The sequence below is a fragment of the Lonchura striata genome, chromosome 24 (assembly GCF_050655825.1).
Source record: "Lonchura striata isolate lonStrDom1 chromosome 24, ASM5065582v1, whole genome shotgun sequence".
Taxonomy (NCBI): Eukaryota; Metazoa; Chordata; class Aves; order Passeriformes; family Estrildidae; genus Lonchura; species Lonchura striata.
In genome coordinates, this window is record NC_140726.1 from 7,456,421 (window position 1) to 7,469,394 (window position 12,974).

At 45.3% G+C, this 12,974-nt stretch overlaps 1 protein-coding gene across 1 annotated transcript in view; it reads right to left on the reverse strand.

Moving 5' to 3' along the window:
• ARHGEF12 (Rho guanine nucleotide exchange factor 12) overlaps nt 1-12,974 on the reverse strand; it is a gene marked incomplete at its 5' end in the record, with an annotated part of 81,673 nt that overhangs the window by 32,018 nt on the left and 36,681 nt on the right. The window contains 5 exons of the mRNA XM_085560214.1: nt 293-350; nt 1,116-1,165; nt 2,074-2,172; nt 11,146-11,202; nt 12,622-12,710. Of these exons, the coding sequence (XP_085416340.1) occupies nt 293-350; nt 1,116-1,165; nt 2,074-2,172; nt 11,146-11,202; nt 12,622-12,710 (353 nt within the window). The remainder of the gene's footprint in view (nt 1-292; nt 351-1,115; nt 1,166-2,073; nt 2,173-11,145; nt 11,203-12,621; nt 12,711-12,974) is intronic.

The window sequence follows — 12,974 nt, forward strand, 5'->3', positions numbered from 1 at the left end:
TCACACAGAAATGCACATTAAGTGCCTGCCCAGCTGTGGTATTTAAGGTGGAAATAAAAGATGGGGAAGCACCCAGGCAAGTCTTGGTGGTAATTCAAACATTAAGTTAAGGAGAAGCTACAGGAGAATGTATCAGCTTAAATTCAGGACGTCAAAATAATTTTAATTTCACTTCCCTGTTTCACACACTCTATCTCTCAGCAATGACCTCCCCCTTCTCACTTGGCAGGGCCCTGGAAATGATGCCTGTGACACTTTCAAGGTGACAGAAGAGCCACCTGCCTTTACTTACACTTGATCAGCTTGACCACCTCCAAATGGTTCGAGTGTGTTACCAGAGTCCCGTTCACCTGGCAGGGAGGAGAGAAAATTCTGTGTCTGGCTCCTGATTTCCAAGCAATTCCACACATTCCAGAAGAACAGCAGCATTTTCCTCTCCCCCACCTCCATTACTGCCTCTTTCAAGACATTACCAGATAAATTATTTATCCTTCTAACAGTTTATCTCAGTGAGCAGAGCTCTGTAATAAGAAAACTGTGCACACACCAAAAGAACTCAAGCAGGCAGACAAACAAACAAAAAAAAAAGGCAATCCATCTCTGCCTGGACAGAAAAACAACAGGGTAGCTAATTTAATTCATTAATTTCAATGCCTGGTTGAAATCCAGCTCCATCTGTGTCAGGAGCTGCTGTAGCATTTTGCAGCAATAGTTTACAGAGTCTTTTAAGTTACTGACTTGATTTCTTACTTGCTTGGGACTAAAAAAGAACATGAATGTGGGAGCAGTTAGGGGGAGAACAGTAATTCAGGCAGGCTGTTTATTTACAGATCATTATTAACAACTCTGCTTCCCTTCTCTTCCCTGCCATTTCTGGTTTTATTGTATTTGTGACACTTGAACCTGGCAGGATGCTGAACTTGTCCATAAAATTCTGAAATGAGGATCTGGAGGAGAGTCAGCCCCAGAACACTGAAGCTTAGACCATTCCTAATGCAAACACCACAGCAGACACATCAGTGCCTTTTTTTTTTTTCAGAGAAAGAGCTCATTTAAGACAAAAGAGCTCATTTAAGACAAAGGACCCATTCCTCTCCCAGTTTCAACACCCTTACCTTGATAATTCTATCACCTGTCTGCACTCCAGCCCGCATGGCTGCTCCATCTGGGGAGGCAAGAAATCACTCAGTTCCCATTTCAATACAATCATTTATAGCAAAAGTGGTTTTAAGACTTCTGTAAAATGTGCAAAATACTCCTGCACTCAGCCAAGCTTCCTCTATCAGTACAACTCCTAGGTATCGAGTCTAGAGCAGTTTTGCTTTCACCTGGCACTGGATGCACCAGGACATGATCCACCCACATCCTAAGGAATCATTTCCTCCCCCTGGGATGCAAGAGGTCAGCTCCAAACCCACCAGATCACAGAAAGAACCAGGCTGGAAAAGACCTTTGAGATCACCAAGTCCAACCTGTGACCTGACACCTCCTCATCACCTAAACCACGGCGCTGAGTGCCACATCCAGACTTGTTTTAAACACCTCCAGGGATGGTGACTCCATCCCCTCCCAGGGCAGGGGATTCCAGTGCCCAATCCCTCTTCCAGTGAAGAATTTTTCCCTGATGTCCAACCTAAACTTCCCCTGGCACAGCTTGAGGCTGTGTCCTCATTCTGCCTGGGAGTAGGTACAGAGCAAAAAATTCACTGCTCAACCCTCACCTTGCACATCCCTTCCCAAGCTGCAGCCACCCCACCTGGCATGATTTGGGAGTCTTCTGCTCCAGCTCCCAGATATTTCCAGAATCACAGAATCACAGAATAATGAGGCTGGAAGAAACCTCTGAGATCATCAAGTCCAACCCATGCCCTGACACTTCACTAGACTACAGCACCAAGTGCCAAGTCCAGCCTTTTTTTAAACACATCCAGAGATGGTGATTCTACCACCTCCCTGGGAAGACAATCCCAGTGCTTTATGATTCTTTTGGTGAAAAGCTGATTTCCTAATATCCAACCTGTACCTTCCCTGATGCTGCCCATGGAAAGCTGGCAGTTTGGGGGGTGCTCTCACCTTCCTTGACAGACTGCACGAAGACGGGGTTGTCCCCGCTGACCGTCAGCCCGAAGCCGTTCTCATCCCGCTGGATCACCACACACCTCTGCACCAGGCCTGGGGACACAGGGGCAGCACAGGGAGGGCAACACAAAGAGACACGAGCCAGGCATCAGTCCAAAATCTTATCCTCCCAGATAATCACACAGTACTCAAAGGAACGGGGACAACACGGCACAGGGAAAATATAGAGGAGAGACAGGAACAGGGCAGCAGTCCAGAAATGGAGAGGGATGTCAAGACAGGTCAAGCTTATTGCTCCAGCTACACAAAACAGAGATGCAGACAGCTCTGGCACATCAGACACAACCTGAGGGAAAAGCAGCTTTTAAAGAAGAGCAGCAGTACCCACACCAATGAGCAGGATTTCTTTTGTCTGTATTAATAGTTCAGAGGGCTGTCAGGTGCTGCTGCACCACCAGAAACACCTCACAGCTTCTACAAGCTGCTCTAAAACAGAAGTACAAATCCCTCAGAGTAATATGAGGGGGTTGGGCTAAACCAGATTTATTGATCAGGAAAAGTTCTCCCAATTCTCAGCCAAAATCTCCTCCTGGGGCACCTTCTGCTCCAGGTGAAATACTGCACAGAACCAGAACAGCAGAGGTGAAGAAGTACAAGCCACATTTAACTGTCCTGAACTTTCTGAAATAAAGGCCAGTCTAGGGCCAAAATCCCAGGAGAGGAGTTTGAATGTGGCCCTCCTTTAATTTGCTGTGAGACATCAAAGACAACTTGTTTTGTTTCCTGGTATACTCAGAATAATGTGAACACAAATGCTGCTGCTGAGATAAATTCATTTAGTAGGTGCAGCATTTGGACCAGGTGGAATGCTGGGGATGTCTTTTGTTCACCTGGAAATGGGACAAGAGAAAGAAAAAGCACAAGCAAGCAGCAGCCCTGGCATATTCCTTGCCAAGAACTTTCCTAGGAGCAGCTGCAGAAATCCTCCCACAGCAGAGCCCTCATTCTGAAAAGTGACTTCAGGAACTCTGGAAATGCTTTCCAGGGTGATTTCCATCACCCTTATTTCTAACAGCTTGCTTTGCTTTTCCATTTCCATTTCTAAAGGCACAGCAGGTAAAATTTCTACATTGGCACCTTGAGAAAGATATGAGAGCTGTCCCAAATCGGATTCCAGAACTGCAGCAGATTTGTTTGGTATGGAGGGAACACAGGGAATTGGGAAGATGCTGTCCCAGCCAGACTGGCTTTTCTGGAATGGCCTTTAAGGTACCAGAGCAGGGAGTCTCACACTGCTCCCAAACCACCACGGCTCTGCAGCAACTCCCCATGGAAATGAGCAGCCCCGAGAGCCAACACTGCCTGCCCAGCCAGCCCTGCTCCCCCCAGCGTGGCACAGAGCTGGAAAAAGGCTGGGAGCAGTGGAAAAAGGATTCCAGGACTTCTGCAGCATTTTCACATTGTCAGAATCTGAGCTATTGATGATCCTGAGATTGTAGAAAGTCTCTGTCAGCCCCCTGCCAAAGCAGAAGCCATAATTGTTCTGTGCTGGTTTCCAGGTTGTTTATTCTGTTTATCTCTCACATGTTCTGCTGCCCTGCCCAGCTCTGTCCTGCAGGGCAGCGTGTGGGGCTCTGCCCTCAGTGGGATGTGACAAACATTCAATACCAGAAACTCCCTGGGCTGCATTTACAAGAACGTGCCAATATCTGTCACCCACGTTGGACAGTGTGTCCCCAGCCTGAACCAACAGAAAAATGCCAACACCACAGTGAGACATGGAGGGCATGAAGAAGGAGAAAAAGGACAAGGCACACCCAATTTCCTCCATCTTGTCCCCTTTGGACCCCTCATCTAGAATCCTAAAATTTACTTTTGCACCCGTGCCACACTTAATTATTACTGATATCAAACCCTCAGAGCTGGTAATTGATCCTGTAAGATTGAAAACTCTTTTCCACGGGCAGAGATCACAGCCAGTGTCTCTGGGGGCTCTGTCCAGGGGGGTTCCTGACCCCTGCCAGGGCAGCCAGAGGGAAGCTCTGGACTCCCACATCACATCCCAGGAATTCCCCTCCTGCCAACGAAGCAGGAGCAAAGCACGGGGATTCCTGGCAGCTGCAGGGCTGGGGAGTGGATGGGAAGGAAAATCCCCCCACCTTTCACCCCCTGTGCACAGGGAGAAGTGAGGAAGGTGCCTCTCCCTCCTGCACCTCCCCTGCTTTTCTGTGAGCTTCTGGGAGTCTCACTTCCCAAGAATGCTGCCCGGGGCTGGGGTGTGGGAATTGGGGCTGTTTCAGAGGAACAGCTCCTCTGCAGCTCCCTGCCAGCCCCTCTGCTCCCTGAGTCAGGCACCAAACTCAGCTTTTGACTCACAAGGACTGGCCTGGCTTAAAGACACACGAGAGCCCCGAGTCTGCTCTGCCACTGGGTTTTCCTCCAGAGGTAAATCCTTGGATTCACTGAGAAGCTTCCTCCTGGTGCCAAAGCAGTGCCCACGCAACATAAACTGGCCTGGCAGAGTATAACTGAATTTAATTCAAATTAAATTCTTTCAGTCCACACGCTTCAATATCACCCAAGACCACCTTATAAATTTAGAATGGAGAAACAATTGGAAGCAGGACAACTCGACCTGAAATTAATCCGTTATTGCTTTTTTCCTGTTTTGTTTTCTTCAGATAAGGGACAAGCACTTAACCCCTCACCAAATCCAATATAAAAGGCTATAATGAGGTAGAGGAGATAGTACACCTGACAGGGATACACTTTATAGTGATTTTAATGAAGTTATCTGGAAGTTTTCTGGAGATAACACTGTGACCTGCAGAACTAGATCAGCTCTGATAGCACTCCCTGCCTGAAGCAACTTTCAAGTGCTTTTACTCTGTTCATTTTGAAACATCCCACCATGATATTTCATTTTTTTCCAGCTGAAACTCAGTAAGTATTACAAAGTCAACAGATTTTGTCATTGATAGTACTCAAAATAAAATTATTCATTATCTAATTCCCCTTTTTGCTTTCCTTAAGATTATCTTTACATTATGAAGTGAAGAGACACCACTTAACTATGCTTTAAAATCAGTCTCTGTTTGTGTCTGGAGTGGATTCCTAAAATTCTGGAGGAAAAAAATAATCCATTTTAATGTTTTTTTGTCCTCATGGAGATGAAAATCCCCCCCCCCCCCAAAATTCCTCAAGCCAGGAGGGCAACAAAGCAGCCAAACCCGTGCTGGAGTTAAAGAGGTTAAAATTAAAAGTGAAAGCAGAGAGAGAAACTGCAAGGAAAGCTGAGAGGAGCCTCAGTAGGTGGCACTCGTCCCTCTCCCTTCTCCAGCCCTGCTCCAAGAGCGTCTTTGGGATGGTGGAAGGACAAAGTCTGGACTTCTCAAGGTCACTGACACCCCAGGGCCAAAACAATTTTCTCAAACAGCCTGGCCAGACTCATCTGGGCTGCCCAACAGCTGCTCTGGGAGCTCATTTTTCTTTTTCTCTTCTCTACATCCTATCTGGAAGTTATTTAACAATATAGGAATTTTTTTGGCAACAAACAGAGCAGGGGTTCGCCCTAAAAACCTGACTGAGAGAATGCAGAGATGAGGATGGAGGAGGCTGGAAACGTGTCCCTGCCCATGGAATGGTTGGAACAAAATAATTTTTAAGGATTCTCCCACCCCAAACCAGCCTGGGATTCCATGGGGATGTGAATTCCATCTCCCAAGCCTAGGAGCTGAGATTTGGGAATGAAAACCTCCCCTGGGAGCATGAGGCCACGATAGGAAAATGCAGTTTAATAGAGGGACTTGAAATGAATCATTCCATAAACAAAAAAACCAAAGCCCTTGGGCTTTTGAGAGTGGCCAAACGTTTCACTTCATTTGGGAAGCTTTCTGTCTATAAAATATTGTCAGAAATGCTGCTCCACAAATACAAACAGAACTTTTATACAGGCAAATTTCCATGGAAAAATGGTAGAAAAATAAAGACATCAAGCTGATAAGGACTGCAAAAAAAAAGAATAGTAAGTTTCAATTTCAAAACATCTCAAATGTGGGGTTTCAAAACAAAACCCAAAAACTTATCACAAAGTTGGAGAAAATATGTGAAAGAGTTTGTGTCAAGTCCAGGCTAATATTGAGGCTAGAAATTGATGATTGCTGAATATAAAGGAAGATATTTTTGAAGAGCAACCAAGTTGTGAGGAAAAGGAAAGAGAAACTGATACCTCACCTACCACCCTGAAAGGTAATTTCAGCTTTAAGTTCATTTAAGAGATGAAAATGCTACTTTGAGAAAAAGATATTTAACATCATGGGAGGCCACGGCACTAATTGGCACATTACAGCATAACAAACTACACTCATTCTCTCTCCTGATAATCTGAATTTTGTTGAATATACAAAGGTGAGATGGTTTGGTTTATGAATGAAAATGTGTCACTGAGAGGTATTTCTGTACATTTTATTTTAAATTAATGTTTTGGTTTAGGGTAAATTTGGGAGAGAACCTTTAAAGGGGTTTTTCTAGAAAGTAGATTTAATTGGCCTCTCTTTTTTAACTGGTTTGGGAAAAATACTTTTTTTGGAGAAAAGTAGAAAAAAAACTATCTATTAAACAAGAAAACTCAAACAATATTAAACATTTTGTCATTTTCAAAGCGAGACGAACTTAGAAAATGACATTTTTTACATTTGAAATTGATGCCTGTACATCAGAACAATTTGCCCCCCCGACCACTCTGCCTCTCCACAAGCCACTCACACACTTGATGAAATTCTGGCTCCTGAATGAAAAATTTCAAGAGGTGAGAGCAAACACCCACCAAAGCCACTCCTCCTCTTCCTGCTGTCACTGCAGCCCTCCCTGCAATTCCCTTGGCAGTGGCCAGCCCCCATCCAGTCAGCAGAGAGGAAAATATCAGTACAGCATTTCTACTTGGAGCTTTTGGAATAGTTTGGTCCCTTCCAAAGCAAACAGCCGAGCTCTGCACACATTCCAGAGAAACCTGGGAAAAGCAGAGCAAAGGCAGGGCAAGGCCACTGGGAAGGAAGGATGAGTGGGAGCTGCTCCCAGGGATCCTGGACACGGGCACAGCATCTGCAGGAAGCCTGGGGGGAGTCAGAGCTCACGTTAGGAAATTCTGTTTGTGTCTGGAACACCAGGAAAGCCAGGCTGGGGCACAGACACGGAGATGTCCCAGCAAATGTTTCCTGTCATTAACCCACAGCACCTCCGTGGGGAAGCAGCAGCAGGCAAAAAAAATGAGCACAGGGGTTTGGTTATCCTGACTAACCTGGCTTCAAATTTGTCAGAATCTGTGGTATTGATGATTCTGAGATTGTAGAAAGTCTCTGTCTGTCAGCCCCCTGCCAAAGCAGAAGCCATAATTGGTCTGTGCTGGTTTCCAGGTTGTTTATTCTGTTTATCTCTCACATGTTCTGCTGCCCTGCCCAGCTCTGTCCTGCAGGGCAGCGTGTGGGGCTCTGCCCTCAGTGGGATGTGACAAACATTAAATACCAGAAACTCCCTGGGCTGCATTTACAAGAACGTGCCAATATCTGTCACCTACGTTGGACAGTGTGTCCCCAGCCTGAACCAACAGAAAAATGCCAACACCACAGTGAGACATGGAGGGCATGAAGAAGGAGAAAAAGGACAAGGCACACCCAATTTCCTCCATCTTGTGCCCTTTGGACCCCTCATCTAGAATCCTAAAATTTTACTTTTGCACCCGTGCCACGCTTAATTATTACTGATATCAAACACTCAGAGCTGGTAATTGATCCTGTAAGATTGAAAACTCTTTTCCATGGGCAGAGATCACAGCCAGTGTCTCTGGGGGCTCTGTCCAGGGGGTTCCTGACCCCTGCCAGGGCAGCCAGAGGGAAGCTCTGGATTCCCACACAAACTGAAATGGGAAAAAGGGGGAATGAAACAGAGTAAAAATTTAAGAGAGTAAAAATCCATTTGGATTTAGGTAAAATGTACCACTTTAAGCTTACTAAATATACTATTTAGTCTAGTAACTACAAGCCTAGCAAAACTACCCCAGCTAAAAAAAAAAAAAAAAATTCCACAACTAAAAAAAAAAAAAAAAAACTCCTCAATCCTCAAAACAAACAGGGTTGAGTGACCCAAGAATCCTTTCTATACTTTCTAACAAAAACTAAATACAAGTATAACTAGCTGTAAGTGTAATGTAAAATCAGCAGAATAAATATGCATTAACCTATTGCAAAATTCTATGCATATAGAAATTAATAAGAGTAATAAAAAAACCAAAAGTTCTCAAAAATACGCATCAAAAAGCAGTAAGTCCCACCATGCGCCCACAGCACTATAAATAAACATACCCATTCCCTACAGATCTTTATTCAAATTATAAAGTTGAATTTTTCCTCCACGGTTCAAAGCCCACCAGATCAGCCCCAAACCCCTGCTGCTGTTCCAGCCCTCGCCCTGCTGCTCCCTGGGAGGGTGGCAGGAGCAGTGACAAGCTGCAGCAAGCCAGCTCTCCCCGAGACAGGTTCCCATCAAGGCACCCTCCAAAGGTGTTTACAGCTCCTGAAGGAACACTCTCACACCCTGAGGAACGTGGCTATCATATTACTTTGCTTTTTTTATTGTAAAAAAAAAAAAAAAAAAGACCAAGTGCGTGATTCAAAATTCCAGGGGAAACGAAGAGATCTCACAGAAAGAACAGGACACGCCTCCCCAGACTGCACCAGCTTTTCCTAACATGCCTGTGTTGGCTTAAACTCTTCAGGGTTGGTGTTGTTTGGTTATTTTTTAGTGTTCCTTACTCTGACAGCATCACTTTGTATTCCAGAGGTGGGTTAAGAAGCTGGAGCACAGCCAGGAACACCTGGCAGTCTAATTCCAGTGGAATGATAAAGCTGATGATTCTGGAAGAGTCACTGCACCCAAAATCCCACAGCAGGTTTAGCAGCAGCAATTTTCTGAACAGATTAAAATCAGAAAGTGACACAGACTGCTTTAAACATGAATTTAAAAAAAAAACAGTAAAGGAAAAGAAAGGTAACCCATGGCTGCAGCCAAGACATGCACACTTGTTAATAAACACAGCCAGATTCAGCTCAAGTCCATGGGGCTGAGGATGCTGATAGGATCCAAAAAACAACTTGTGAATACTTGTTGCCTTCTAATTCTAAGGTTTGAATGCAAATATCTCCAGAAACTGGAAGTGGAAAAATCCCTAGAGCAGGGGGAGTGTCACAGCCCCCAGACTGACACAGCTGGCAAAGCTGAGGGGGCACACAGGTGAGGGGACAGCACCAGGATGTGTGGGATATTCCCATCCCAAACTTGTTATTTACTGCAGCCAACAAGCCCAGGAGAGCAGGGTCACTCCCTCTCTCTGGGACAGAGAAGTTCACATCCCTCCACTTATTTAAATTATTCGCAGACGCATTTTTCCATTCTTGTCAGAGAACACCTACAAACAGTGCAGGAAGGTGAACACGAGTGAGAATATGGCAGACACTTTCCTCCAAGCACAAACCCCTTTGGGAGCTGTGTCCTCACTGCCAGCAGCACCCAGTGACACCTCCACAGGTGCCAGATTTAACTGGCATAAATACATTTAAATTTATTACAAATTTAATAAATTTTCCAGCCACTAGCACGCTCCAAGCTGAGAACTGAAGCAGGGTGGAAGGGCAGCTCTGGCTGCTCCTGCTGCTCCTGGGCTGCAGAGCCTTTCCAAAAACCCTGCCTGGCCAGAACTCCTGAATAACTGGCTAATATGATTATCAGAAGCTGTTTATTATTTCCATTAGATACACTTTTATTGATTCTACAAATTCCTGGATTGGTGCCTTTGTGTTGTTTCCTCATTCTCTGCTTCCATTTCTCAGTGTCTGGGATTGATTATTGTGTAGGTGTTCTATAGTTTTCTCTTATCTAGTTCCTGTGATCTTGGTATGTGTTTTCTTAGTTTCTTTGTTCTTATTTTAGTACAGTTTATGTTTTAGTAACCTTCATAAATTCCACAGAGAATTCTGATAAAAAACAGTTGAAAATTCTCTCCAAAACAGTTGAAATTGCTCTCTGAGAAAATTCTGATAGAAACACTTGCAGACAGTATGGCTGGTGCACAATGAGGCTTAACTTGTTCAAATACATTTCAAATACAGTCACTGGGGCTCAGCCCAGCAGTGACACCTCCACAGGTGGAAAATTTAACATTTTCCAGCCACTAGCACGCTCCAAGCTGAGAACTGAAGCAGGGTGGAAGGGCAGCTCTGGCTGCTCCTGCTGCTCCTGGGCTGCAGAACCTTTCCAAAAACCTGCCTGGCTTAGGAGCTGAGTGCCTGAACACCTCAAAAACAGCTCCAAACCCTGTCCCTGCTGGTCCCCAGAGCCCAAGGGCAGCACAGCCACCCTGGCCTGGTGCTCCCACAGCAGGAGCAGCTCAGATGTCACTGGGTGACACAAGGGTGACAGCAGTGACACCTCCACAGGTGCCAGATTTGATAGGCATAAATAAATTTAAATTTATTAAAAATCTAATAAATTTAAATTTATTAAAAATCTAATATATTTTCCAGCCACTAGCATGCCCCAAGCTGAGAACTGAAGCAGGGTGGAAGAGCAGCTCTGGCTGCTCCTGCTGCTCCTGGGCTGCAGAACCTTTCCAAAAACCCTGCCTGGCTTAGGAGCTGAGTGCCTGAACACCTCAAAAACAGCTCCAAAGCTCCAAACCCTGTTCCTGCTTGTCACCCAGAGCCCGGGGGCAGCACAGCCACCCTGGCCTGGTGCTCCCACAGCAGGAGCAGCTCAGATGCCACTGGGTGACACAAGGGTGACAGCAGTGACACCTCCACAGGTGCCAGATTTAACTGGCATAAATAAATTTAAATGTATTACAAATCTAATAAATTTTCCAGCCACTAGCACGCTACAAGCTGAGAACTGAAGCAGGGTGGAAGGGCAGTCCCTGCTGCAGAGCCAACCATGCAGATCAGGGGAGGGGGAAAAGCCTGGGATTCACAGACAGGAAAAGCAGGAGCTGCCCAGGGGGAGGCTGCAGCTTTGGCTTACCATACGTCTCGGATCTACTCTCCTCAGAACTAGACTTTGTCTTCTTGGAGGAGCTATCTGCACGAGAGCAGGAGAAAAGGAGAGAGAGATATAGAAAATATGGAGACCAAACATGAGGAAAAAAAAAAAACTTCATGAAAAAAAAAAAAAAACAACACAGACTTGGATTTATCGGGTTAAGTCGTGCAAAACACAAATAAGATGTGAACAAAACACAGGTGGAGCACTTGGAATAAGGGTGAATAATACAGGGAGACACAGGGAACAGCACACAGAATCTGGTACAGGAGCTGGGACACGACCAGAGGAGTTCTCTGCAGTAACTACAGATAAAAACCAGTCCAAGCACGGAGACTCTGGCAATGTTCCTCCCCAGAGTCAATAATCAGCACAGGCACAGCACTTCAGCATCCTGAATTCACCCCTTCAATAAAAGAAAAGGGTTTTCTCCAGGCTGCAGTGCAGAGCTGCTCTATCAAAGCACAAGCACAGCTCTCAACTCTGGAGTCACTTGCTGCAAATTGAGATTACAGGATTCCTCAAGTTTGTTTCTGGAGAAATTAAATTCCTTCCACAAAATGAGTTCACAGCCTGAGAACTCCCCCAACCTGAAATAATTCCACATTACCTATCCCAAAGGAAGAGAAGACTAGCACTAAACCAGTTTTTTTTTTCCCATTAAATGGCCATTTAAAGTCCATTTTCATTTATTTTGTGCACACTAGAAGGACTCATGCAGCCAGTGGCAGAAACCATTACCAGGGTGGTTTATAAACATCAGCCTTGTGCACAAAAAAACCCACATTGTACAAGTTGTGCCCCCCTTCCATTCACCTTCCCTGTGCTCCCCAAGCCCCAGGGAAAATCCTGAATGCACAGATAGGAAAAATGCACCTTGCATGGGGCCAGGAGGCTCAGCCAGGAGCCCGGCAGGAATTTCATGAGCAGGCACTGGGGAAGTGTTCCAGAGAGACAAAAATCCTGTGTGCACCTTCATTTCCCTAATTTAACTAAAATAAAAGCAGACTAAACAGGAGTAGGACAGCAAATCCTTTAAAATGAGGAGTTGATCTTCAAATGTGTCACCTTGGGAAGCACAAATTCACTTTGCAAGGGGCACTGAGGGATCAAAATCAACTAAATAACAAAACAAATCCCCCAAAATTAAAACCCCAGCCCTGGCTGGGCCAATCAAATGTCCAATTTCAGATTTCACTGCAGAACTCCTCACAGCTAATTACAGCCTTTGCCTCCTGACTTTGCTGAAAGTGGAAGTTGTTATAATTATTTACTGATACACTAATCCAGGTTGATTATGAGGGTGTTTAAAACCAAGCCCACATTCATTTCAGTGCCCACATTGCCTTTGCAGAACAACACAGCGCTGAAAACCACATTCAGATCATTTTTAATCGACTTCCCAGGGCTTTTGTTTGGGTTTGTTGTTTTTTTTCCCCTTGAATTTCAGGACTTTACCTGTGGGATCGAAGTCGTGGGTGCTGCTGCAGCGCTCGACCTTCTGCTTCTTGTCTGCTGGAGACTCTCTGCTCAGAATGCTGCCGTGTCTGGGGCACAGAAAAGCAAAATATCCTCACACCAGAGCCCACAGGAGCTGCCTGAGAGCCCACACAGACCTCACCCAGCTCTGCCTGCTACCCAGAAATTCAGATTAAAGCACAGGCATCGAGTTGCCTTAAAAAATTTATTCCCAGGCTGAATTCAAAGTGGGAAATGATCTCCCTTGCAATCTCTGGGAGTGGATCCAAGGCTCCAGGAACAGTCTTGGAAACCTCCACAATTGGTAACAGCAAGTGCATTCTCTTTATCAC